Source organism: Rissa tridactyla, chromosome 3, assembly GCF_028500815.1.
Source record: "Rissa tridactyla isolate bRisTri1 chromosome 3, bRisTri1.patW.cur.20221130, whole genome shotgun sequence".
Classification (NCBI taxonomy): domain Eukaryota; kingdom Metazoa; phylum Chordata; class Aves; order Charadriiformes; family Laridae; genus Rissa; species Rissa tridactyla.
Window position 1 is genome coordinate 57,448,951 of NC_071468.1, and position 27,152 is coordinate 57,476,102.

The 27,152-nt window shown below is 40.0% G+C and overlaps 1 protein-coding gene across 2 annotated transcripts; it reads left to right on the forward strand.

The window, feature by feature from the left end:
* Positions 1 to 959: 959 nt before the first annotated feature.
* On the forward strand, positions 960 to 25,494 carry MYCT1 (MYC target 1). 2 transcript variants are annotated; one of them, XM_054196434.1, is made up of 2 exons: positions 960 to 1,209; positions 22,449 to 25,494. In XM_054196434.1, exons 1-2 carry the CDS (start codon positions 960 to 962, stop codon positions 22,979 to 22,981), a joined length of 783 nt encoding a protein of 260 aa, XP_054052409.1. In that variant the 3' UTR covers positions 22,982 to 25,494. The 2 variants fall into 2 exon arrangements, with proteins under 2 accessions (XP_054052409.1, XP_054052411.1); XM_054196436.1 differs by having other exon boundaries at positions 1,153 to 1,209; positions 22,454 to 25,494.
* The last annotated feature ends 1,658 nt before the right edge of the window (positions 25,495 to 27,152 follow it).

Here is a 27,152-nt window from a genome sequence, read left to right on the forward strand (position 1 = left end):
AAAATTAACCCTAAAAATAGAATTCTTTAATTTGTGTATTTTTATCATCTGCTTTGGTATCTGTGTCCCGACCAAACTAAATAATCCCAGCATTTCTTATAAACTTGTATCCTAATATTCATTGTGAAAAATAGACGTAATTGATTCTGGGTTTTTTTTAAACAATGGGCAAAACAAAACTGTATACAATTCTTCAGAGAACAGAGGTTTGACATTCATAGCAGAATATTTATGGGCACCCACTCTCTGCAATATATTTAAGAGGAAAATAGTTAAAATGGGGTCGTACAGAATTTATCACATAAATACAAAATCATATGTTTCATTGATTGCCATACATTCTCCATTAATTCTGTGTCAGTGTCAGTAGATATGTTGGCTATTTTCTTTTGTAGGGGTGTTATTATTGCTATTTGTTATATTTAGCAGCAGTACCTACAAATTCCAACAGACAATTATACTGCATTGTATTAAAACTGTCCAAACAATTAGCTCAAAGCCTGTTTGTGTTCCAGGGAACTCATATTTTAGAATGGGGTGTGGAAAGGGAAAGAACTGGCAAAGGAAATTTGAAGTACACTCATTAAAATAGTAATGCCTACAGTTACACTGTCAGGCCTGGCTAGTTCCTCAAACTAGCTGAGGAACAATGGTGAATGCTTAACAATCCCCATACCATAACTTAATATACTAATTAAATAGTGTTTATTAAAAGCCTCTTGACACATTTCTTCCTTATTGAAAATTCCCACTGAATACGAATGTTTTTGAATGTTTAAGGAGGGTCTTCAACATAGAAAATCATTAAAGGAAACAGAAAGGAATTTTCATCTTCCTATCTCTGGACATTTTGGGGTTCAAAAAGTTTCAGAGAAGGAGGAGATTTGGTATTGTTCTGAGTCAATTTGCTCTGGCTGAGGAAATGACGAGAAGGAAACTATTCCCCCGTCTCGGGAACCATGTGGTGTTCCAAGATAAGGCAAGCACTTGCTAATTCGAGTCCAGAAGCAGGAAACGTGATACAACCATTTCCTTTCAGGCAAACAACACAGTTCCCTGGCAGCACAAAAGCATTGCTTCTACTGCTAAATCTCAAACGTTCAGAAAACCATTGCTCCTCTGTGGACGTACCATTCTGTATTAGTTATTTGGATGTTATGGATAGAAACAGTACTTACTCTCCAATCACATGGCCACCAAAGTTTTGGGGTAAGGATTTTGTTTCTTTTTCTAGAATACCATTAAAATAGATGCTGAGATTTGCTGGTGATTACCTTAAAAAGTACATCTAGATACTTTCAAGCCTCATGTTAGAAACAAAAAGCAGTGAATAGATTTTGTATTTCTTGCAGTGCAAAAGATTGTTTTCCAAATATTTCTTTGACAAAGTTTTATCATGTTTTTAACTAATCAAGACAGCAGGAAGTGCCAGGGCAGAATTGATTGCTTGACAAAGTTCATTGCTGAAGTCAGTTGAAAAGGTTTCTATTGACTTCAGTTTATTTCAGATCAAGTAGACATTCTCAACTGTTTAATGGATGTACCTACATGGCAGACATGATCTGTTTCATCCTCTGAGGAAGAAGAGATAGCAAAACCTAAATGTGTTCCAACCTTTGGAATAAACTCTTACTCCTCCAGAATGTAAAATGATTTGCAATTTGCTGCGGTGTCTTATGATCAGATTTGCCTTATTTTTCCCTCGATATATATTTTGATTATTATCCATTAAGGCTATTTTCCTTCACTGTAATCTGGGAATGATTCATTAACTGAAATGTATAGAGTATGAGGTTGGAAGTATATTTTATACTGAAATTCATTTGAGGTAATTAGATTCAGTGACTTGATCCTAAAGGATTCTGTGCAACAGCTATGGAGAATCTTTCCCTCCAAAAAACTCTATCACTTGCTATGTCTAGCATTACCATGTATTAGTATTTATCATTTGCTTTTAGCATTAGCATGAACCATATGATCTGGTTTTGTCTATTTTATTATTGCTATTGAGCAACAGCCCCTCCAAGATTCTGTGCACTATCTAAAACTAAAAAATACTATGGATTAGCAAAATGGGACTTTGGTTGCATGGAAGTGCCCTGGGAAAAGAGTGGAAAATAACTACACAAGAATATTTAAAGAACTTCCTTCATTTCCTTAGCACAAGAAACAAGAGTCTGTGAAATGCCATCCACGTGTTTCCTACAGTGACACATAGATTTTCCTACTGGGAGACCATGAGCAACTTACTTCATTTTTGTGTCTTGGGCTAAAAATTAGGATAATGATACTGGACGCCCTTGAGAAATACTTACTGAGTATTAACTGAGGAAAAATACTGTTATTACTGTTTCAGAGTCTCTTGTTGTCTGGAGGCTGTCTTCTGGACTCTGAAAAATAACTATCATTTTTGTAGAGTTGAACTACATGTAACTCTAAAATGGTTCTTTCAGAAAAAAAATGAAAGTGCTTTCATCAACACGTTTTTTAAGAATCTTTGTGTAAAAGGTGCTGCCCCTTGTTACTGCAGATTTGCTTTTATTCTGAGGTAAATTATTGCTTCACTGTCATGGAAACATACACAAGACATGGCAACTTTATATGAAACTCTAAGGATTCGTTAACCATAATGCTCAGACTGTGGGCAAGGTGCTCTCCATCTTCATGAAGAGTCAAAAAAAGTACCTAAGAAGTGAATGTTTAATTTCCACAGCATATGGAATGCAGCTGGCCCCACTGGTACTACCGTTACTCTGTCAGTCCATTTAAGGTACTTCTCCAGGTTCTTCAATATCAAGAGGTGCATTTGACAACCCAGAACAGGACATGCATGAGCTGTGTGAAAGGGTCAGCATCTCCTTTCACCAGCACTGCCCAGCTGGCTTGCCAGGGACTGAAACTGTGCCCAGCCCTGAGCACCTCCCATTTGCTTACGGTCTGACAGCAGATGAACCCCACAGCTTGGGATTTCGTGAGGAGCTTGCATGGTCCTGGGAAGGGAAGATACTTCTTACATTTTTCTTCTTTTACTGATAGATTTTAGAAGAGTTAATAGCATTTCCTCCTCTTTTCCTTTAGGTATATCATATGTGATCTATTAGGGAGGGACACTATATAGTCTGTGTCAGAAGACAATGACTGACAAAAGCTCACTGTGAGGAAACTTCACTTAAAAAGACAGAAGTGTATTTCCTGACATCCTTGGGGATGCATGACCTGAGGTAAAAATAAAGCTACACAAAACAGAGATAAATAAAATTTTAGTTCTTTATTAAATGAAAACGCAGTATTTGAAACTGTGATTTTTCAGGGTATGGTTTACAGTCTGTTTCACTGTTTTTCTAAGCCACCCAACACGTAGTGCCGTGCGTGTGAATACTTTACCAAGATGAAGATCCTTTTCCATGCATATGTGACTTCTCAGCGGCTCTGATGGACTCAAAGAAAGTGTAAATTTCAGCATATGTGTAAAGGTTTGCTGAAAGGGACTAACTTCATGAGAAAAAAATAATTACTGTAAAAATTGTTAGAGTAACTATTCATAACGATAATTAACCTCTCACAGTTTTAAAAACATCTATTGACTAACAGCTCGTTCCTTACTCTGGAAAATATACAGGCATCCTCTTTTCTAAAGCTGTCCAGTTTCCAATGGTAACTTCACATAATAGCATCTTAAAAATGACACTAAGAGTTTTAAAACAATCAATAAACTAAACGGTCCTCAGCTTATTTATGTGTGAGCACATACAAATCTTTTTACAGCTGCTGCAGGTCCGTGGAAGTGTGCATGAATAAAGCTGTGCAGACAAAAACAAGATACACATGCCTTGATATAAGTCATGAGGTGTGAATTGTCTAAGTAGTCTAAGTCCTCTTTCTATATTCATGCAAAGCCTGTAACAAATAACAATGATAATAAAAAATTAACACACATTTTTGCAGGGTCAGCATAGAGTCAATGACAGCCCGGAGAGTCGCTAGCATGCTTAGCTGCAGGTCTTGCAGGACAATGAGCTGATGCTGTACCTCATCCTAATTCTTTTGAATTCAGGCTTCACTGTCATCATTCTGCAGTATTTCTGAAATGCTAAATTATGCAGCAGAGTAAAACAGAAGAAATAAAACAGTTTTACTGACCTAAAATCAATTCTGCCAGACAAAAAAAAAAAAAAAAACAAACCAAAACAACTATTAACCTATTCTTCTAGTTTAAATTAATGAGTTTCACGATAGAGCTCCTGGTCCTGTCAGCAAATATCCTCTGTGTAATGTGTCACAAGCACAAAATTGGGATTCCAGTTCTCACTTTCCTAGAGCTGTTCCCTACTACAGATGTTGCACAGAGTCTTTGTAGATGTACATGCCTGTTTCAGACAAGTTGTCTGAGCTCACTGCTCACCTGCTCACTGTCACCCTATTTTGCAGTAGGAATCCATAGTATGGTACTTTGGCAGAGGCAGGAGGAGAAGCACTTAAAGTCAGGCTCTGCTGAACCTCAGCACCATTGGTACGACATGGGACTGTAGACAGACAATCTGGATCATTTTATTTTATTGGTAGTTTCAAAGAGAGGTTTGGCAGTAGCTGCGTGAGAAATTTAGGGTTTGGTACACATCCATCAACTACTAATCTCATTTTTTATTGTTTTAATATAGTCTTTATTGAATTCATTTTGATTTGTAAGTTAACAGTGGAAGCAAAGATGTTTCCATTTTAACCAGGAGTGCATTTCTTGTAATTCCTAAAAGCATTCTCAGTCGCACACAATTATATACAATAAATTGCTTTGAGACAATCCTATTTGTCCTGTGCAGATAGTAATATACTTTCAGATCAGGAAATTTAATTTAAATAGTACTTTTGATCAATATGACAGCAGCAGAGACGAAAAGTGTAAGCAGATATTAATCAACATAAACTTAGATCCCTAGACTGTCCTTCAGACTAGTTTTACTCATGTATCTATTTAAAAATTCAACTTTACAATTTAATACCTTAAGAACATTAAGGACTTTTTTTTTTTCAGAATCCAGGGTGTTATTTGTCCGGTGTGTGGAAACAATGCCATGTATCAGCTGACTTCCAGCATTTTAAGATTGCGAATTGCCTGGCACTAGCACTTCGAGCACTATCACTTGACTTTATAAGCTACAAATGCACTCATAGTTTTAAATACAATGTCAAATTCTGCCTTGTCTCTGCCTCAATCCACTGGTCTTCCCCTCATTATAATGTGTTTGTTTGCTTGAAAGAAGACAGACTATGAATTTTTCTGGAAAGATGATCAGTAGGGATGAGCATATTCTAACATCTGACACGGTCTAGCAATAACAGTGGTTAAGGACTTTGCATCATCTTCTTTATGAAATGAAATACTACTTGTGAAGGGCAGCACGGACACAAACAGTGACACAGCTGCCAATGACAGGAAAGTCCAACGTAGACAGCCATGGGACCTGATTTCTCTTCTGGGATCCTTCATAGGCAACAGCAGCAAATCCAGTCCAGTTCTTTGCAAGTGAGAAAAGAATTATTTGGCTAGCTGTGTGGTGACCAGGTTAAACCTGTTGGCTTCCAGGTTCATTGACTGCGTCAGTGTATTTCCAGCATACTCACTAGGTGATGTGTCTCATTCCCTTTGCTCCCCTCCACACACTTTTTACCCCTCCAATCTAGCCTTAGCAACAGCAAATAAAGATTCTGGGAGCTGGCTCAAATTCCCTGATGAAGATATGGACATGCAAAGGCTCCATTTTGGAGACAGCTGTGGAACACATGACAGCAGATGTGGCAATTGTAGCTTCTACCAGGCCATTCTCTTCCTAGTGTGACAGCTGGAAAAGACCAGCATAAACCAGAGACCTATAGAGGGCCTTTATCCTGGTAGATTGGGCATTGTTAATAGGGCGAAGGACCTAATTAAGCTGAACATGCAATTCCTTTTCTGGCAGATAGGAGGAAGTGAAGGTGTTACATAGAAGCACTTATAAATGCTTTGCACCACTGAAGACTTTTTCTTAGTAGAGAAAACCTTCAGGGTTGAAGTGCAGTAAAGTAGGAGAAAAACACAACAAAATTACAGCCTTGTATTCAGGTGCAGTATCAAGCTCAAGGACGTATTTCCTGAATTGCTGTTTTTCTTCTTCTCTTCCGTTCCCATTTCTCCCTTTTCACAATTTCACCCTAGCGTGCATATACTTCCCGGTATTTTAATTCATGGCAATCAGCCGAAATAGAGCAAGGGGATTGAAGACACTGCATCAGCTGGAATTTTTCGTTGCACTTGGTCTCTTTTTTGTCACTTCTCTGTGTTTTGGAAAACTCCAGTGTTTTTTTGTAAAAATGCAATACTTGGCAGCATAAAGAGCTCATAGGACAAGGAATAAATGTCTTCACAGGAGGTATAATCTCTTTCTGAAGAGTCTTTGGGTTAGATCACTGATGCCTGCAAAAGTTTGGAAATAGGATGTAAACAAGTGAGCTTCTTTCTTTTGAAATCACTCTGCTGGAGTCAGACAACTTCAGACTTTACAGGCTCCTGTTGTTGGAAGCATCCCCAATGGGAGAACAGAAAGAGGGAAAGGCAAAATGGTTTTTTCCAACCTCAAGATGCAGTCCTGCTCTAGTGTTTCAGGGAATAATTCCTTCCAGTGTTTATCCAAAGTAGTAGGACATTGTCCTCTTCAGAAAACAGAGACTGCAAATGAGGATAAAGCCTTTTAGTGCACAACTACGAGTATTACTGTGACCCACACTGTTTTTGATAACTAAGTAAGCAATTGTCCATTCAGAGTACTACTGAGGACAATAAATGAAAATTGTATTCCAGTAATAACTGACTTTCTCAATTTTGTGTTTCTTTAATCTCATTGCCTTTTTGCATTTAGTTAAAACAATATATAAACAAGATAGAATTACCAGTAAGAATCAAAAATAAAGCAAGTCAAATTCATCAATACATGGTGAAGGGAAAGGAGCAGAATGGTCCCAGAAAATGTTATCGGAGGAAGGGTAGTTCCATATCAATTTGCTGAAGTCAAGTGTATCTGGAAGAATATGTCTGAGTTCTTTAGCCAGAAGCCTGTAGTAATGCCTCTCCCATGTCACAGAGGGCCATATATTTATATATATATATATATACACACATGTATAATACGTATATATACACATATAGAAAATGAAGTCTTCACACAGACTCTGCGTCTCCCCATTTGGCATACACTGACTTTGTCTACAGCAACAACTTTCCTGCTCAGACTTCCCAGAGTGCTTTATCATGTACTACCTTAACAAGTCTGTTTGCTTAACACTTGAATTTCAGAGCCTGGCTTCTGGCTCATCAGGGATACTGATCCATCACTCAGGACTTGCAACTCAGGTCTTTACCTCATGGTGTGTGATATTAAAGGACTCAAATCATCAAGCAGGCTTCTATCCCCATCATGATAGAGTTAATATGAGAGCCAATTGTATGTGAACAAACCCTCCTTGCAGCTCCCCACCTATCTTTTCCAATCAAATAAATGGCTCATACTTCCAAGTTTGTTATTATAGATTTTCTAGAGCCCTGCTGGTTCTTTATTGCCTGCCTAACCTTCCATCTTCTGACTATTATTTTCTCCTTTATTTCTTCAAGCTGGACCCTTTAAAAAAAGCAAAAGTTTTAGATCTCTGAAGTTACCTTTCCTTATCCTTGAGACCTCTAATAACAGAACAGTTTGTCTTTCATTCCAATTTCACAGCCAAGTATGTATATTGACGGTAGAAAAAGAGCTTGTTTTGAAGTGCATATAATCCAAATGCCCCCATTGATTGGTTCTAGCGTATGTCTGTGGCATGTGAATTTGGACAACCCAAGTAGTCTAACACATAAAATAATAAATAGGAAGGAGGGATGCATTTCCTAGTTCAGTCAGAAAACTCTCAGAATTCACTGCATGAAATGGCTAGGAAAACTGCTGGAAAAATATAGCCTTGGAGACTTTTTCCAGGTTTCTTAGTCCAGAAGATATTGATCAGATGGACTAATGAGAGCATTATTCGTCTAAAATATGTGCAAAGTGTTGTCTGCACCAAAAACTTCTAGTTGTGTGAATGGCGTGACTGCATAATATAAGGTGTAGTGTGCTTATACCCCTTTGTGTCAGTCTGGTATGGACAGACCATGTCCTTGGGGCTGCAAATTTCCCCAATTCTATCAAATAACACACTTGGAGGCATACCTGGCTTGGTGGCTGTGTATCTGTGTTGAGCAAAGGCAATGGTGACGTAAAGCCTCCTCCCACTCCTCCTACAAGAAACCTGCCAACAGCAAATGAAATACTTATCAACCTCAAAATGTTTTCAGACTCCTGATGTAGGGAGCCTACCATGGAGTAAAATACATTGATCCTTCCCAAACTAGAATCGCTTTATTTTCCTATGGTCAACTTGAACTTAGAGCAGGCTGAATTCCCCAAAAGACATTTGTGGAAATAAGCGTCTTGGGAGGCAAATTTTCAGTTGGTTTTCTGAAAGATAAGACAGATAATTCCTCACCATTTCAGGTCCCTATTTGAAAAATACAGAAAATTTCCCTGCGTGTACTTTGTAGGCAAGTTATCAAGAGAAAGACAATGAGGTAAAATGTAACACAGAATCAGACAGAAAGACGGTTCTGGTTTTGCAAACGCTTCCTGTAAGCACACTGAGTTTTTTCAACTACATTTATCTGAGGAGCAGATGTACAACACAGATATTAAATATGATACATTTAAACAACACTACAAAGGAGTAGTCATCTTTACGGTAGATCTTTATGGTAATGTTACATCCTTGAAATGTTTCCCTTTTTATTACCGGTTTTAAATCTAGTGTACCTACAGGTTGTGCCTCCTGCTCCTCAGTGAAATGTTACACAATGCCACAAATTTAATAGTGAACCCATATTTCCAGATTACTTAACCAAAGATTTCACTGAATGACTAACATTTTTTCACATTGATGAAAAATAATTGCAATATATCTGCATGGTGAATTTGCAGAAATCAGGACTGTGAAAATCCTATACAAATCGTCGGAGTTTTTAGAACAGGGACCAGTTTTGGTTTTATCTGTTACAAATGCAACACGCTGGGACCTCATACAGACCCTAAGAACATAGTACACAGACAAAAATAAACAATAGTGACTCCAGTAAAACTCAGCTTCACCTATATAGGAACTGAGACAGACTTTTTTTTCACCTTTTGGAGAGGGCTGTAGGGTAGTGCATCCTCCCATGCCCAGCAGCATCAAAATAACTTTTGCTGCATGGCCTCAGAAGCAACAGAGATTCCCCTGACTAATGGCAATCTCTTTTTTACCCTTCAGATGAGATACTGATCCACATGAAAATCCTGTGAAATGAGATGTAGAAAATGTCACATAACTAAATCACTTCTCAAGTGTCAAGTGGTCAGAAGCTGATTTAAGTATTCCACATAATTTTGATAATGATTATGGTAGCTAGAGGACTAGTGGGGCAAGGGAGACCCACAAATACCACCTTTCCTCTGCCTGAACCTGTTAAGATCTCTACAAGAAGGCTATTGTCCTATCTATCAGGTCAAGGTCACCAGAACACCTTCCCATTTCCAGCTCCCCTGACCACAGCATGAGCTGACTTGGGATGTGTCACAAGGCACCAGCAGCGCAGCCTGGGCCAGTGACTCAAACACAACACAGCTTTCATTTAAATACTGCTAATACTGAGAGAAATGGCAACAAGGGTGTGGGTTTAAATGAAGATAAAAGATAGCATGTGATGGTGAGACATTAGCAATGGCAGCAACTGTGTTAGAACATCAGCTCTTCGGTGGCAACATGACAGTAGCGAATCTCATTCCTCTGTAACACTGAGTGTCCCTGGCTCCTCCTCTGAAGACTTCCAGAAATATTTTTATATGAAACAGGAAATAAATCTGTAACTTTTGATGTAATTAAAAAGGAAGGCATTGCTCATTTCCCTCTACTCAGCTTCAGGATATACCATATGTCTCTTCCCCCTCAGCTGCGTTTGAGAAGGGATGATTTTTATGCAGCTTCTCAGTTGGATTTCTTATGCACGTGGCAGTACTGTTTGCTGGAGCAGCTGTGTCTGCGTGCTTCATTGTCTTCCAGTATTGCTACGGAGAGCCCAAAGCAACCAGGCAAGAGATTCTGCACCGCTCCTTCTACTTGTGCTGGTGCCACACTATTGTAGGAAGCCAGCACTTCCTCTCTGCTTCGTCAGGGACAAGAGTCAAGGTCATATGTCACATCTAAACATACTCTGCCCGTGCTGATTTTTCCAGGTCACAGAACGGTGTCTTAGCCTTACACTGTTTTATTTTCCAGCTAACTTTTGGAGGTACCGTTTTGTATAAACTGCTAGACTACTGGTGTTTTGTATAAACACTACAAAAAAAAATAATCAGATAAATCATATACTCTTTTCTGAAGGGTCAGAATGATCAAGCTATTCCAAATTGAATATGATTATGCTTATTTTGCTATCAGTTAAGTAAAAGATTTGACAAACACGTGAAAGTTATCACTTCCATTACTGAAGCAAAGGGGGTTATATCAATAATCAGACCTTGCATTTAGGAAGTTAATATGTAAATCCATTCCAAGATCTTATGTGCAGGCCTGTCAGAGAGATAAAAGCAGATATTAATGAGGGACCTATTTTTTTCCTTGCCCTTATTCTGGCAAGCCCAAAGAAAAGAGTATTACTGTAGTTGGATGAAAGCAACAAACTGTGACATGAAGAGAAGAGACCAGTCTTATTCTTGCATGCCATCTATTTAGCACAATTTCTTCCTTGTGTATAAATTATTCTTTTAAAGTGAGTCTGTCATCCTCAGGCTGTGTTTTGTTGCCTCCTAATTACTGCTTCTTTCCTGCTTCCCTCCCGCCCCCCCCCTTCCCCACCACCATACAGCCATTGATTTATCAAATGCTTAAACATCTTTAGCAGGAAGGAGACAGATCTAAGGTAGTAGAAAGAAGAGGCAAAGTTTCTTCAGAGTATTATTTAAATATTAATCAGACACAGAGTTCATACACATTGTGGCAATTACACCTACTGTATTGACTATGTCGTGCTGCTTGTAGTCACATGAGCTGCCCAAAGCATCATGCTTCCTTTATCCACCAAATCCAGAAATCTCGTCTTTAGGAAATTAAGTGTATTTCTTCTTCCAAGCACCACACCAGTGAATGTGTTGGCATGTGTACCTGTTGGCATCAGCAGTCACATAATAAAAGGAGTTTAGCGTTGTGCTTTCTCCCCAAGAAAAAGCCCATGTAGCTGCATGCTCAACTGCTTCAGTCTAGCAGGATTCAGATTCAGATGAGTTGGTCTCAGACATTTGAATTCACAATCCAGCATCTTAACACACACTTATGGCATATTTGACCATTTAACTGGCATCTGTTAATTTTAAACACTTTGCTTTAAAAATTTATGCTATATTGAAGCTATCGCACAGTTTTCCAGGTTAATGGAAGGATGAGCCAAACAAGCAGATACATGGCTTCTATGGAAGGTGCATAAATTATGCAGGTAGAGTATAAATGAAGAAGGAGACCATTGATGGCTCTGTTGACTGAGAAGTGCAGGAGTCTCTAGGCAAGTAGAACCTGGACCAGCCTGGTGCAAACACAGCCTCCCAGATACCACAGGCCCATGTGGGACAAGCACCAATGCCCTACTTCATACTGAGTTTCCAGCCTGGATCATCTGCCCTGGGTCATCAAGAGTTGACTAACATTCCAGATCAGTAATCATCCCACTTAGAAACTACACCGGTGTTTATCAGCTTGTGGTTACACAGATTCTTGTGGGTACTACTTAATTAGATTGCCTAGCCCACACTGAAATAGATACTCATAGTCATATTTGATGCAAGAGAAATCTCTGAAACTAATTGATGGTAACACAGGAAGTACTGGGAGAAAGAAAGCTCAAATTTCTGAACTCCAGATAACTAACTGAAGAGTACAGTACTCCCACATATGAACACGCTTCCGTATTCTCAAAATGTTCACTATTATACCTGGTGCTCAAGGAAGACAAATGTAGCAGCAGATTTTTTACATTACTGGATGTACCTCAGATATTACTGTGGTGAAAAAGTACGAAAAGCTGATGTAAATACAGATCTCTCTTCCTGCTACTGGAATACTTGTTTATTGGATACTTTATATTGGTATTCAGCAAAGCTCACTAACAGCTCCTCTTCCTCCCATTCTTTGACTCTGTACAACTTAATTTTCACCTGAAGAAAGCCGTGGTCCTAGCAATCTCAAAAAATAATGAGACTATAAATAGAACACATAATACTATTTTCATTGATGGGTATATTTGAACAAGTTAGACCTGTCAGCAGAATACTCTGTGGTGGTATTTCAAAGGCAGTATATTTCTGAGTGAGAAAAGACTGTTTCTGAGAAACTTTGCAGTTTTGGGCCCCAGTAGATTTCCTTCTGCTCCTGCCAGGACACGATCTTTTATGTATCTGTTTCATTCATTTTCTCTATGTTAGTACATGAGCAGTACATGGAGAGTAAGAAGGACGGAACTGAGGAGATTGCTCCTCTCCTGGGAAGCAGGTGAGCAGGTTCCGTGGGAAGAGGGAGAGTGATTGCACAACTAAGAGCAAGAAGAAGAAACAAAGTCCTGCCTCTCAGCTGACGGAAAGAGACTCAGGCAAATGTGCGGAGGTTGCAGCACTTCCAAAAAGCACTGCATTGAGAACCACTGTTTGTAAGATGTACTGGGCAAGCTGAAATGAGTTTTTTATTTCTAGCATACCTAGTATCTCAAGGTACTTAGACTGTACCGTTTCACTCTGAGTTTTCTCTCTTTTAAAATATTCTACTTCATCCTCTCATAGAAGACGGGCTTTTGTTGTAAACATTTCTTGGCCTTTCACGGGTTCTCACAGTAAGGACAAACTCTACCTGAAGTTGTGTTTGGGTGAAGTGGGCTCTTCTCACACCACAGACAACAGAATTTCTGTGGTGAGACTGAGGATGACTTCAACATTTTGCTTACCTTACAGTCTTCCCAGTGCCCTGAAAACCTTGTGCTTTGTTCTAACCCTGGATGTCTTCTGTTCTAAATGTCGCATACTTACTTTGATATTTCCTACTTTGATATTTCCTCCTTAATTTTAAGAATTTTAGGAAATCCTCCTTAATTTTAAGATTTCACTCCAGTCACTCATGCTCTGTTCATATAGGAAATAATTTTATTTGCAGGCTCTGCAAAATAACCATGTCAATTAAGGAATAACTACAATGCTACAATGCCGTGTTGCACCATGGCAAATTGTGTTTTATTGTTTCATTTCGGTTCATGCAGGGGCCGTATAGCTTAGGCCTAAGGTCTGGTTTTGTGAGGTTGGTAAGAATGCCTTGCCAGAAGATTGTTTGCTGCACATGCGGAAAAATCAAAATTATATTACTGTCTTTGTAATGCATTAAGAATCATAATGAAACCACATGGTAACAAAGTTTCTATCTCTGTCTGCATAAAGGAATCTTTGCTTTGTGTCATATAGCTATGCCAAAGGCATTAAATTAAACATGTTGACATCTCTATCTTAGATTATTACAATTACTCTTTATTTATCATTCCAGTAAAAATCAACTTCCAGTAATATCAAGGGAACATCATTAACTCTGAGTTGGTTTGTAGGATATTGAGATGGCATCTTCCACTCTTCTGGCACTTTATCACAGTGAATTATGGTACAAACAAAGCAAATGTAGTCTGGTGCATGGGTATCATGCATCATTCTGGACATCACTGTGGATGGCAAGAAATATGAATTTGAGACCAGACTTAGCCTCATGTTTCTCCATCAGCACAGATATTTGCACAAAACCACAAATCTGTGCCAGCTTTATATCATTAAGCTTCTGAACACCTTTTCTGTGCCTCAGTCTACCTTACTTTCAAAGCTGCTGCAAAATGCTAGTCCTAAGTCTTTATGGCAATGTAATTCAGAATTTCTCTGAGTTCTGAGATGCTCTTAACTTCCCTGTAGTCTTGCGTTGGAATGTTTCTTGTTTGCTTTTCTTGACACCCTGTTTTATTAGATTTGAGGTATTTTATGTATTTAGATTTTCAGCATAAATTTCCAGCAGAGGGCAATCTTGTTCCTAGCTAGGTGGCTTTTTGTGAAGTTAACCCTCTAATACAAACAGCTGTCCCCTCTGCATTTTAGAGTATTAAACGAAGGGCACAGACTGCATTTATTTTTTTTTCACCTTGTCATTTACTTAATAATTTTTCAGACACTTTCAGAGCCTATTTGCTTACCTGATCAAAGAAAGTCTTAGAAACTGCACAAAATAACATCAGTATGGGCCTTGAGCTGTCATCTGTTCTACCTTTTTGTTTTTTCAAGACAGGATTAACTATATTACAACAACTCCTGACTGATATTGGTTTTTAAAATCTTTAATGGGGATAGATGTGCCTCCTACCTGGACAATCTATTCTAGTTCTTACCTGTCTTCACAGATAGAAACACATTTTTTAAACCCAGTACTTGTTGTTTTATCTGCAGTGGAAATAAAAGCAACTGCTTATTTGTTAGGTGGAGTGGGAGAATTACTGTCCGTTGCTGCAGAAAAGAATCTCGCACTACCACAGGCCAAATCAAACATCTCTCTAGCAAGCTGTGTTTTAATGCAGAGCACTGATATTTCAGACAGCCTGACTATCTTACTTAATTTGTTTATTAGTTCTCATGTCCTGCACAACAGCCTGCTTTTCTTTCAGCTTCACCCTCCCCCCCAGCCCCGGCTGATTCTGTTTTCCAGATGCCACCATCCTCATCTGTTTGTTTTCTGGACATCACAACTACCTGAACCACCTTGTGCTGTAGCCTGTCACTCTCGCACTTTCCACAAGACTCTTGCGTGACCCTTCTTAAACTTTTGCCATGACTAAGATCACAGCTGGTTGATATTACACAGCAACTGATTCGCCCACCCAACTGAATCATGGACTGCCTACAAATGATAAATGAGAGGCTGTTTTGCTAACACAATTAGTGACAAAGATCGGGAAGATAGTAATGTCAACACTTGTCAGACACAGAGAAATTGCTTTTTTGAACTCAGCATGACAACAGCAGCACAGGAGTTGGCTACTGAAACCAGCCTCAGCTTTAAACTAAGTTTTCTTATAGTTGGTAGAACTGGCACAAAATTTCAAGTAGTTCAAATCACTTCAAACCTTCTGAGGTGGGGAAAAATTGTTGGTTCTCTGGGCCCAGGGTATTTTTCCTTTTCAAACTCATTGCCCAGGATGCGTGAGGGGGAGTAGCTGCAGCCCGTCTGGCTTAGAGATGTACATTTGCTACAGCGGTGGGAAGGTGCTATAGATATATTGAAACTTTGGTGGACCCTGGCTGCTCCTGTCTGGTTTGCACAAATGAGGCTGTGATGTGAACATCCACTGATGACTTACCTGAACCTCACTTGAAACCTGAGACATTTCAGATGATACTGTAAAAAAGTATCTGAACCATTCTTACTAGTCTAGGTTACCAGTCATCATTTGGAAGCGCAATTCATGCTTTAATACACTAGTTGGTGCTCTGCGTTAAGCTGTGCAATGTTCAGGTATGAATTCCCATACTGATTTGTATGGTTTTTATACTGAGCTTTCATTTGGGATAAAAAAAAAAAATAGGGTGAGACAGAGGCTGAGCTGGATTTCTCCATATCCCTGCCGACTGTCAAGGCTTTTCAGCTTTGGGACAAGGCAATGTAATGTCCGTGTGAGGAAGTGTGTGTGCATGTAGGGGGAGGAAAGCTTATACAAGTTTTGAGTTATTGGCGTATGACATGACATAAAGGAAAGAAAGCTCACAAAAATGTGAGAAGGAAAGAATTTAGACAGAAATAAATTTATAGTTCTAAAATTTGGATTGAAATTAGAAAAATAGCTCTTTTCCACTGTGGAACATGGTAGTACATTCCGAAACTTCTAATTGCTAATACAGCTGAAATCAATGAGCTTGTACGTTGTGCATACAAGCTTGCTGGAGCCCACATGGAAGAACGGTTGCCTGTAAGGTGTGCAGTTTTGGGCAGGTGGAAGAAAAGAGAAATGGGAAGACTACTCTCAGTTGCTGAAGTAAATGAACAGAATCTTGCTCTAACGTAATAAGAGTAAAACATCTCTATAGCAAGCTGAGTCTGAATCCTGAACAATACCATTCCTGACTGACAAGCTCTTACCACTTCTAATAACTTTAAGGTAAAACTACTTAATCATTTCTCCTTTAATGAAAGGATAACAAAAATTAACAGCTCCAAAACATAAAGAATATTTGAAAGTCACCCACTAGAAATCAAATTAAATGTGTATGTATCTTCTCACCCTATTGATGTTTCCTGCCTCCTTGTGTTTAGCAATAGCATGAGCAGAACAGACGCTTGGAAAGGTAACCAACTTTTTATTAGCTTTATTAGCTATTATTGGCAAATGTGCGGCTCAAATTCAAGTCATGTGTGCACAGCCTGACTAAAAGATGCTTTTCCTTTCCCTTTACTTTGTATTCAGTATTTGGTCCCCTCTTCCCCTGCCCCACCCTGGTTCTCGTCTGAGATGCTCTCATTGAAGCTGCTGCTTACGATTCTGAGAGGTACTACTATCCCTTCATATACTTGGCCAGCTGAGAAGTTTACAAGTGCATATGTTTGTGAGCATGGAGCTAGGAAGGTCTTGTGCACACCCTGACTTGACACCTTGGGGAATTTATGATAAGACTAAAGGAAGGATGCAAATCCCAAGGATTTCTGTAGTTCAGGGAGCAAAATGCAGTTCCAGCCTGTTGCAGTCAGAACTGAGGGCAAGAGGGAGATTCCTTGGGAAAACAAATCATCAATGCAAATGTGTTTTGTATTCGCAGGGATGTCTTGCTATCTGATGTGGTCCACACACATTAAAGGAAAATGGAACCCTCACAGAAATAATAGATAGAGCTGAGTATGTCTGCAAGGATCCTGCTAAACTCCATGATAGAGACAGGATCTTCCACCACAAAAAGCAAATCTATTTTATGAAGACTTTGGTTGATTCAGGGACTGACAAGTCTAGGTAGGGATTGTGTTGCTAATTTTCTGTGAGGTATACCCCAAAGTGAGGAAGGAGAGAATGTAGTCCACTTCTCAGAAGACTTACTGATTGGTACGAGACCCCTTTGGTTGGCCTTGCCACTGATGTCCAGGCTGGATGGGAAGAACTTGTTTCAGAGCCATAACTAGGAAAAGTACCTTATCAGCCAGTCTATCATCTTTACTAATAACATGTCCAAATTTCTCCTTTGTGGATTCTCTAGAATGTTAAGGACTTGCTAGAGGCTATCAAATTAATAGGATATATCCTAAAACTACATATATACAGTTCATGGAAATTTATGAAAGCCTTAAAAAAAGATGCAACAACAAAGAAAAAGCTTTGGAGAGCAGAGGCAATAAACTCCTGTACAAACCTGTAGCACTGCATTTGCTTAACGCTGCATGCAGAAATCAGAGAGGAGGCAATAAACAGACTTCAGAAGGAACTGCCTGATCTGGATAGATGTTGGGCTGACAGACACGTACTGCCATGGTGTTCAGATCTGGGGGGGTAACATCCAGAAATCACAGGGTGTTACTGTAGGTTTTGAATCTCCAGCCTTTTTTGCACAGACACGTTGGAAGTACCATAGATGAGAAAGGTAATGTAGATAAGATATTCAGTTGCTTTGTTTCCTTATCCTTTTGTTTCTGCCTCTGTACCTCGAAGTCTGTCCTGCATTGCTGAAAAAAACCCAAACCTTTGTCCTTCACCTCAGCTGGTGTTAGAGGTGAGAATGGAGAAAATTGACTGAGATGGGGCACCAAATGTTTTTGGTTATGGCTGAATCAAATAAAGCAGGCAGCGTGAGCAGCCTGAGAAACACACAAATCAAAATGTATTTAGGGGACCAGCACCTGGGGAGTTATGGTTGCATTGGCAGCATTCCTACCTTATCCCCAAATTTTTACTTTTTATTTCCTTACAAGCAGAGGACAGAATAACATGCACAGCTCTCAGGAAACCATAAGATATTATAATGGCTCCTTGGGAGACTTTGTGTGATTTTTGCTCTGACTCTCCTGAAAGACTAGTTCTGCCCTGGCACTGCCCAGATTAAGAGAAAAACAACTCTGTGAAAGCCAGCTGTTCCCCTCAAAATCCCAGGTGCAGTAAGTCCCACTCCGCCTTTGATCTTTTTCTCTGCTTGGTAGTATTTTCTCCAATGTACCTTAGGGCTGCAATCGCCTGGACGTTTTAAAGAGGAAATCAATGGTCATAGATTTACAATTCTTCAACGTAAGTTTTTAGAACTGAATTACATTTCAGTGAAATTCATCCTCTGCAGGGAGTGAACAAAAAGCAAGTTTGGCCTATTAGTGTGACCCACAGCTCCCATTGAAGTCAGGGAGAGTCTGGGAATAGAAAGAATAAAGTGCCTGTAACCAATTCGTCTAGCGATATTTCTGTAATGAGAACCAAAGGATTAAATGTAGGTCCAAATGGAAATGAGAGCATTTGGGATACTATATGGCAACTGTAACAGTCAGTGTAACCCAGCTGAGTTTCCCAAGGAAATAATTTGACACTCTATTTTTACATTCATGAACAGAGGCAGAAAAAGAATCAAAGAAGTTAAAGATAATGAAGACATTATCCAAAGGGATAATTGTTTGTGCTGTACCTCCAGCACAGGGGAACAGCACGTGGGAAGGACTGAAGAGCTGCACTCAATACTTTTGTCAATTCCCTCATCTGCCTTTAACAGTGCGAAATGCTGATTTGATTGTGCAGGTGGTGAAAATTATGGCTAGAGGGATGCAGGAACAAACCCTCACCGCCGAGCATGGCAACCCCAGAGCCAGGTACACTTGTGTGGCTTGCTGTACTTCTGCTTGCGCTGGAGGCTGCTGAGCCCCGCAGAGATCCCCTTCACCTCCTCCTTGCTGGAGCTGAGCACCCATACAGGTGCAGGGCTGTCAGGTGGCAGCACAGAGCCCTGTGCCTGGGGCATCCCTCGGCAGTCTCAAATACAATGACCTAACTAGCATTCCAGCCGAGGTGCAAAAGAAATCAGCCTAAGAAAGGATTAGTTCTTGCTTCGCTTTCTCATAGCCACGCAGGGACAGCAGGAGGGGGACTCAGGCTGCAGCTCTGGGGTTTGGGAAGTGCTGTGTTTAGGAAACACCCTGGGATTTACTCAACTGGAGGTGGCCAGTTCCTGGCTCTCCCTTCCCACCTTCAGGAGTATGAGTAGGAACTTGGGGTAACAGAATGTATTAAATCCATTAAAATGGCATGATAGGCTATTCCTGACCAAAAGGGGCATGATAAGGCCTGCTGGGTCTCTGAAAATGTTTTATAAAGGGCAGAATCATGATGAGTTTGTCAGAAGGCTGCTTATGGTGACTGAGCTCTGATCTGCAGCCAGGAGTTGCAGTGCAGGATGCTGCATGTGGGTTCTTGCAAAAAGCAGACCAGGCAATCACCCTTTGACTTTGGTGTGCCCTGTCAAGAGTTTCTTAGTTACAAAAATAAGGCCTTAAAGAAAAATGATATTTTAGGGTGAAGGCTGGTCCACCTCTGAACAAAAGGGCAACAAAGTGCTCCTGAGAGGGAGAAGTGCTCTGCAACAATATCCTGTGCTTTGTCCTCTCCAGTCTTTATTTTTCCATTTGAAAAGGAGCAGGGTTATAAGCCTATCTGAAAGCAGAGGCTACAAGCAAGCAACAGCAGGATTGTACAGCCTTCTAAAATATCAGTGGCTTAATTAGAGCTTAAATTTTCTGGGCCTTATGGAACATCCAATCTATCCTGAAAAAATATAAGGTGGATAAACTCGGGCAGGAGAATCGTGGTGATGTCAGTAATTCATGATAACGTTGGTTCTGTCTAGAAGCACACCTGCAAAGGTATGTAGGATGATTATGCTGCCCTTCTGACAGGGTTCGATGGGCAGCAGCAAGGGCTGGGTTCAAATTTAATGCCACTTGGGGTCCCCACCCAGAAACCCGCAAAAATTTTATGTTAAACCTTCTCACGCTCAAGGAACTAATTTTCCCCAGCTGCAAGTATGAATCACATAGCTAACAATTTTTCACTGAAGGGAGAAAAGTAAGAAGGTAGACAAGAAATGTAATAACAGCTAATTCTTAAAATGCAATTATACGAATAATCATTTACATCTCCCCTGATGGAACGAAAGCAAACGTTTGCTTTCCCCCTCCTGCAGTGACCTGCCCGAAGTTCAAGCCTTGCTAGGCACCAAGGCCTGACTTAAGCAAAGGTACTGGGGTACCTCTGCCTGCAAGCTGGTCCCGCTGGCCATGCCTGGCACCTCTCCTTACCCTCCCCTGTGTGCTGGCTGCTCTCCAAAGCCGTCCCTCGGGCCACTCTCTCTCTTTGCCTCTCCAGCACCTGCTTTGGCTAATTCCCACAGCTCGGACTCGGTGTCATTATTTCGGGTTCTGGAAATGACTGTGCAGCACCATAAATTCAGGGGAAAGTCTTTAATGGTAGTTACCTTGCAAGGAAATTTTGAACCTAGTGTCATCTTGCCATTTTGGGGCTCTAACATCTGCATCCCAGTTCGGGAGTTACTGCCTTCTGTTACGGTGATCAGACAGGCACAGTGTTAGCTGGCCTGTGCTTCTGTACGCTACAGAAGTTATTCACCTTTCTCTATCTAATGAATACAATTTCCTTTTCAACAGAAATACTTCATAAACACGACAACACAGCACAGACAGAATAAACATGTTTCAAACTGCCCAGTGGCTCTTTTTCACTTATTCCCTCTTTGCTCCACCAGTAGTCAAGATAGCGGTCCTTCTTGTTTGTGATCCAAACCCTTCTTGAATTTTGAGGGGATCTAGAAAGGTTTTGGTTTATTTCAGGCCTTATCCAGGATTACAAATGTATCTCTGAACTTTTTAGAATAGCAATAAAGCAGGTGTTCAGTTGCAAAAGGAAGTGAAATATTGAAGGAAAAAAATCTTATTCTTCCACACTGTGAAACCATGTCAGGGAGAAAACAATCCTAGACATGTTCGTTTTTGTTTTCAGGTTTCTCAATTCTTGAAAGCGTTTGTAAAAGAGCTAGAAATTTACTACTTTTTTTTTTTTTTTTTAATGGCATATTAATGCATCTTTAAATTGGACATTGGGGATGGGAAATAATCAAGAGACTTAGTATTACTAATGGTTATCTCTGACCATAATAATTTAGGATATAGTAATTTACATTAATTACTATGAGGATTTAAAATATCTGTTACTCAGCAGTAAAAGGCTGGGATGTGTTCTTACGTTGTAATAAATACAAGGCTTAACCCATTAAGAACATGGCAGAAGCTACATCACTGTTGCAATATGTGAGTTTGCACTATGTATACATAGAACACAAATGTCTACAAACAAAACGACAAGTCTGCATAAATCCACATCTCATACTGCCCACAGAAGCAAACACTTGGCAGTTTTATAACACACCTTAGGGTTAGTGGGCGGAGGATTCTGGGAGAGAATGAAGACTTTTCCCTTGTCTTGTGTCATGGTTTAACCCCAGCTGACAGCTAGGACCACTCAGCTGCTCGTGCAGTTCTCCCTGCTCCCCAAGAAGGGCAGGGAGAAGAAGAAAAGGAGGGGAAAGGAAAAAAACTTGTGGGTTGAGATAAAGACAGTTTAATAGAACAATGACAGAAAAGGAAAATAACAATAATAAGAATAAGAATAACAATAATAATAATGACACAAGTCGCTCTCGCCACCCAGTGAATTGGCGCCATCCCAAGCAGCGTTCGTGGATTCCCTCCCCAACCTGGCCAACAATATTTATATACTGAGCATGACATCGATGCTATGGAGTATTCCATCGGCCTTTCTGTTGTTCTGTCTATGCTCCTTCTCAGCTTCTATGGGAATCTGAGAAGAGTCCTTGGAAAGCATAAACATCACTTAGCAACAACTAAACCAATATGCATTATTGACATTCCTTCCACAGCAACCACTAGAAAGAAAATTACCTCTTTCCCAGATGAAACCTGCCCATAGCAGGGGGGTTGAAGCTAGATGATCCTTAAGGTCCCTTCTAACCTGAACCATTCTATGATTCCATGATTAAGTGCAAGGTGCTTTCTGGATGCTGTTGAATTATGCAAATTAAAGAAAAAACACCATATAGTGAGAGCAATCTGATATGCTGTGTTTGTGTTGTAAGGGTCACCTATTACATATAAAAACCTTAGGGTTTGTTCATCTTTTAAAGAAGCTGCCATCTGCAATTCATATTTTGGCAGGAAAATCCTTCTGAGTTAATGGAATAACTTTGCTGTGTATTTTTGCTGTATTTCAGAGCAGATAACAATAGCCTTCACAGTGTCCATGGTGGTTGGATTGGTGATTGGAGGGATCATCTGGGCATTGTTTACTTGCTTGTCCCGTCGCAGAGCTAGTGCCCACATTTCCCAGGGGAGTTCCTCAGCCTTCAGCCGTCGGTCCAGGCCCCCCTCCCATGGCCACACTACCGGCAGGACTGGATTTTACCGCAACAGCAGCTGCGAACGTCGAAGCAACCTCAGCCTGGCCAGCCTCACCTTCCAGCGGCAAGCCTCCTTAGAACAAGCCAACTCTTTCCCCAGGAAGTCAAGCTTCCGTGCTTCCACCTTCCACCCTTTCCTGCAGTGTCCTCCCCTCCCGGTAGAGACGAACAGTCAGCTGATCACCCTCACTCCCACAAACACCACCACAACCCTGGTGGGAAGCACCACCAACAGCTTAAGTCGACCTGAATTCCACTGGTCTAACAACAGCCTCCGCATCTGCCACTCCACACAAACACCCCCTCCCGCCTATGAAACCATCATTAAAGCTTTCCCAGACCCCTGAGCCAAGTCCTTGCTGCAAACACACACATGCATTTTAAGAGGAACCTCAACCATATGAACAATTTTCTGTGCATGATGAAGATCTCTGAGAAGTCTCTGGCTGATATTGCGGAGGGGACACACATTGCAAAGAGGCGGGTAGCGGCAGTTTCTTAGAGCGGAGTAGCCCACTGTCCAAGGGATCACTTGTCTTTGCACTGCTGGCTCCATTTTACTGCTCTGCCGTATGCTTGTGTATTTATAGTGTTGTATCTTTAATTGTAACATTGCACCTGTACTTTAGAGGAAAGAAAATTCTGCCACATGAAAAACCCCAGATCATTTATTGAAGAAACAGATCATGTTAGGGATTACTGATATATACATTTCTGCAAATTTCACTATTCTGTTTCTTTCTTAAAAACCAAAACCAAAACCAATAAAGAAGCTCTGGGTTTATGTATTTTCACAAGGATGTTAAATTTTCAGAGAACACCTCACATTACCCACCTTCTTCCTATAACCACAGAACAGCTTCTGCCTACGGAACCTTAGACACAGACCTTGTAGAGGATTTAATGTCACAGTCTTTGCTGTGGTCATGGACATCCTGTTCTGCTGATTGTAGGGGATGTTAAAAGACTCCATGTTAGGGCTGCTTGTATAAAATTCCCTTCACAGTATGGGAAAAATGTTGAAGTGTACCAAGCTTCATGCAGCTTCGAACACGCTAAATGCATGGTAACAGTTATGAAGGATTTTCTTCTTTTTAGCCAGCAGAACAGGTAGTCTCATTTTAATACCCAGTAAAGCTCTATGGGAGCAGAACTCCTCATGTTTCATTTTTCTAGTTCTGGTTATCAAGATAAGCAGCATGAATGACAACTATTTTTTTAATTAAATTTCCTGTTTTGCTATGAGATTACTCATTTCCTTATTTTAAATTGTATTTCTCAAATTGTAGCAACATTTAATCCTTCCTGGCAAGTTATTCACAGAAATCTTCTGTTTCACTAAAGCAAGATTTTTAAACATCTATGGCTGAATACTCTAATTGTACAATTAGTTGAAATATGAAGATAAAGATGGAATATTTAGTTGAGGTTTACATATATTCTTGACTGTTATACATGTATCATTTCAAGCTAACCCCTGGCTTAGTAGAGGCTAATTGCATTGATGTGAGAAGCCCAGGATTTGTAAACAGCACAGGCAAATGGGGCTTGAGTTAAGTCTTAGTGTATCAGTTCCCTGTTAAATATTTCATGTTTGAATAAAGGGTAAAGGATTTCCGCAAGTAGAGGAGCAGTCCTACTCCTCACTTACAAATAAGCCTTTTGATCCTAAAAGGGCTGGGCAACTACCAGCCACAGGTCTCCTGATTCTGAGGGGCTGGTCCTGTGCTTCTGTAGAGAGAAGAAGTCCTCGTCTGTCTTCTGGGAGGGACAAAGATTCAGCAGCTTTTGAGAAGAGGCAAAATGCTTGACCTCTCACTTTCTGGGCTTTTGAAGACTGGCAGCGTGCATCCCTTTGTGGAGCTCAGCACCCCTCAGGAAGCACTGGTATTGATCTCTTGACTGCAATCTTCCAGCCCAAAATTCCAGTCCGATTTGCAAATACGACTACAAACATTGAGCTTACAAGCATTGCTTACTGTAAACCACAAGTATTCCTTATTGTAAAGGCAAATTATTTCGCATGTATTTACTGAATGGCTTTCATTGTTTTATTTTTAGTGTGCAACATTTTCCCTTCTTCTAGAAGGATATATGCCATTGCTAGAAGAACAACAATTTACAGAGTTTACAGAGCGTTTCACTGCAGACACTATGGATTCTAGTACACGGAGGACTTGCTGATAAGACTGCAAAACTGCATCTGGCTGGTTGCAGCCTATGGAATGAAAACTATAGTCCTCTTGAGAAACAAGGTTGTGTTATTTAATTCATTAATAATATTTTTTTTCATTTAGAGTCTTACGGAGTCTGGTGAACTTCATTGCACGCACAAGTGCATTCATAGCATCCTAACTCTAGAATAGGTGATGCCACCTGTTCTAACGTGCCTATGAAAAGCAGAATTCAAGCCTGCTCCCTTTGCTTATTGAGTTTGGTGGACTGTTTGAAGAGACAAGTTGGTCTACAGTGTGTGCCCAGCTGGCCAAAACTGCTAGTTCCTTGGGAGTGAAAGCATTTTAGATGAGTAAATTTTTACTCCTGGGCTGTAAATGTGCATTACATTACAGTAGAACTTTCCACAGCATATTATTACATGTATTACATTATATTTAGTAAACAATGTAGAAAGGGAAGCTTAAAAGTACTGTATTTTTTTTCCTTCTGAAATCTGTACTGGATATCAAAACATTTTTTTACATCCCCTGGGTTTGGGAGATTAACAACACAGATTGTTTGGTGCATGACCAGTATGGCTGACAGATACCTAACTACTAGTTTAAACGATGTCTGAAATGAATGTTTTGCAACACTCTGGAAGCTTCAGAATGTGAAATAAAGTTAGATGTTACAACCTTGAGCTCATGTTTTTCCTTAAAGGTAAATGTGTTGACTTGCATAAAAGATCCTCTAAAGGGAAGTGTATCATCTTCAATTATGCAAGCTGATAGGACTGGAAGTGTGAATGAAGACTTGGTCCTTCCTTTGCTGAAGATGTTATATGAAGTCAGCATCGAAATTTGCCATATGAGGACACCCTCCAAGGATTACAAGTGAGAATGTCTCTCACAAATAACAGTGCTTACAGATTTTAAATCCGCTGGTTTCCAAGTACTTGGACTTCAATCCACAAAGTATTTGAGCAAATGCTTGCTTTAAGCGGGTGGGCAATCACTATAAGGGTCACGCTCATATGGATTCATGCACATGTTATTGCATTAGGACCAAAACACATTGCACAGAATCAACCCCCAAACTGAACTACAGGATTCAGGAATCATCGGGTGTTTGATATGCAAAAAAGATTATACTTGCTCATTGTAATGGTCTTTTCTAGCCTTTTCTTTCAATTTAAAATACTGGGAAGATGAGCTGAATTTAAAAAAAATATATTACTGCAGATTTCAAGATTTAAAAGCATTCAAAAGCAATGAATTAAACTTCACAACAATTTTGCATGTAATACATTTTCACAGTGAGAGGCAGTGAATAAAAGAATCCCAGAATCACACAGGGAGTGATAGGCAGAGCTTTGATCAACCTCCAGATATCCTGACACCTAGTCCTGAAGCAAGCAGAGCTACTTGTCCTCTTCATAAAGAGAAACACTATTCTATTACTGTCCATGTGCACAAAAATCACTCGTTCCAGTTCTGATTTCATATAGAAGACAAAACTTGACAGCCCTCTGTCTGAGAATACTTATATTCCAGTATGTTTACAAAAGTAGCTCATGCTATATTTCTTGACCTTTCCCTACTGAAGAACTGCTGATCACCTTTTCAGACAGCTACCGATTACCATACTGTAACACACCGAACATGCAGTATCTTTGCCAAATCAAATTTTTAAAGTTCACTTGCAATTTACCATGAAGTTTTTGAGTCATCTCAACATCCATTCTTAAGTATAAACTGAAAACTACATTTACTGGAAATATCCTTTCCGAGGTGAAATGACACATGCCAGATCCCTGACCTATAGGCACTTGATAAAATTAGGTGATGACTATGATGAAGTACAGCTTCTGGAAAAAAAGAAAGAAAACACTAATTGGAAATTTACCTCTGCCAAGTCCAGAGCAGATTAAGGAAAAGAGCATTGATTTAACTTCAACAAAGCAGAAAATAGAATTCTAGACATCAGCCTTTCAAAGTGTTTTAAAGCCCAAGGTAAAGTACCTGTATTTTCATTTGGGTCTCTTAATAAAAGTGAGTTTTCAAAGGGTTTGAGTGATTGGAGTTTTGACTTTGTGAGTAGTTATTTATTTACCTTTTTGAATGCTGAAAAGGATGACAAGACCCTAATCTCTTTTTCAGTGGAATATTGGTAGTGATTATAATTGACTCGGTATTTTTCACCCAGCTGGGCTAGAGAGTCTTGAGAAAAATAGTGCAGCAGTCAACAGGTGAGCTACTGCTGCCAGCAGCTCTTTGTGAAGCACACGGGGCAACAAAGAGGAAAATTTTCCAGCTTGATTTTCTGCCTCGCACTGTAGCAGCAGCACCAGTGACTCCG

What these genes read in the sequence shown, in the direction of transcription:
- MYCT1 (XM_054196434.1), top strand. Translation starts at nt 960, where the DNA reads ATGTGGTGTTCCAAGATAAGGCAAGCACTTGCTAATTCGAGTCCAGAA. An exon ending in ATGGCCACCAAAGTTTTGGG is followed by an intron (nt 1,210 to 22,448) that starts GTAAGGATTTTG and finishes GCTGTATTTCAG; the next exon opens with AGCAGATAACAATAGCCTTC.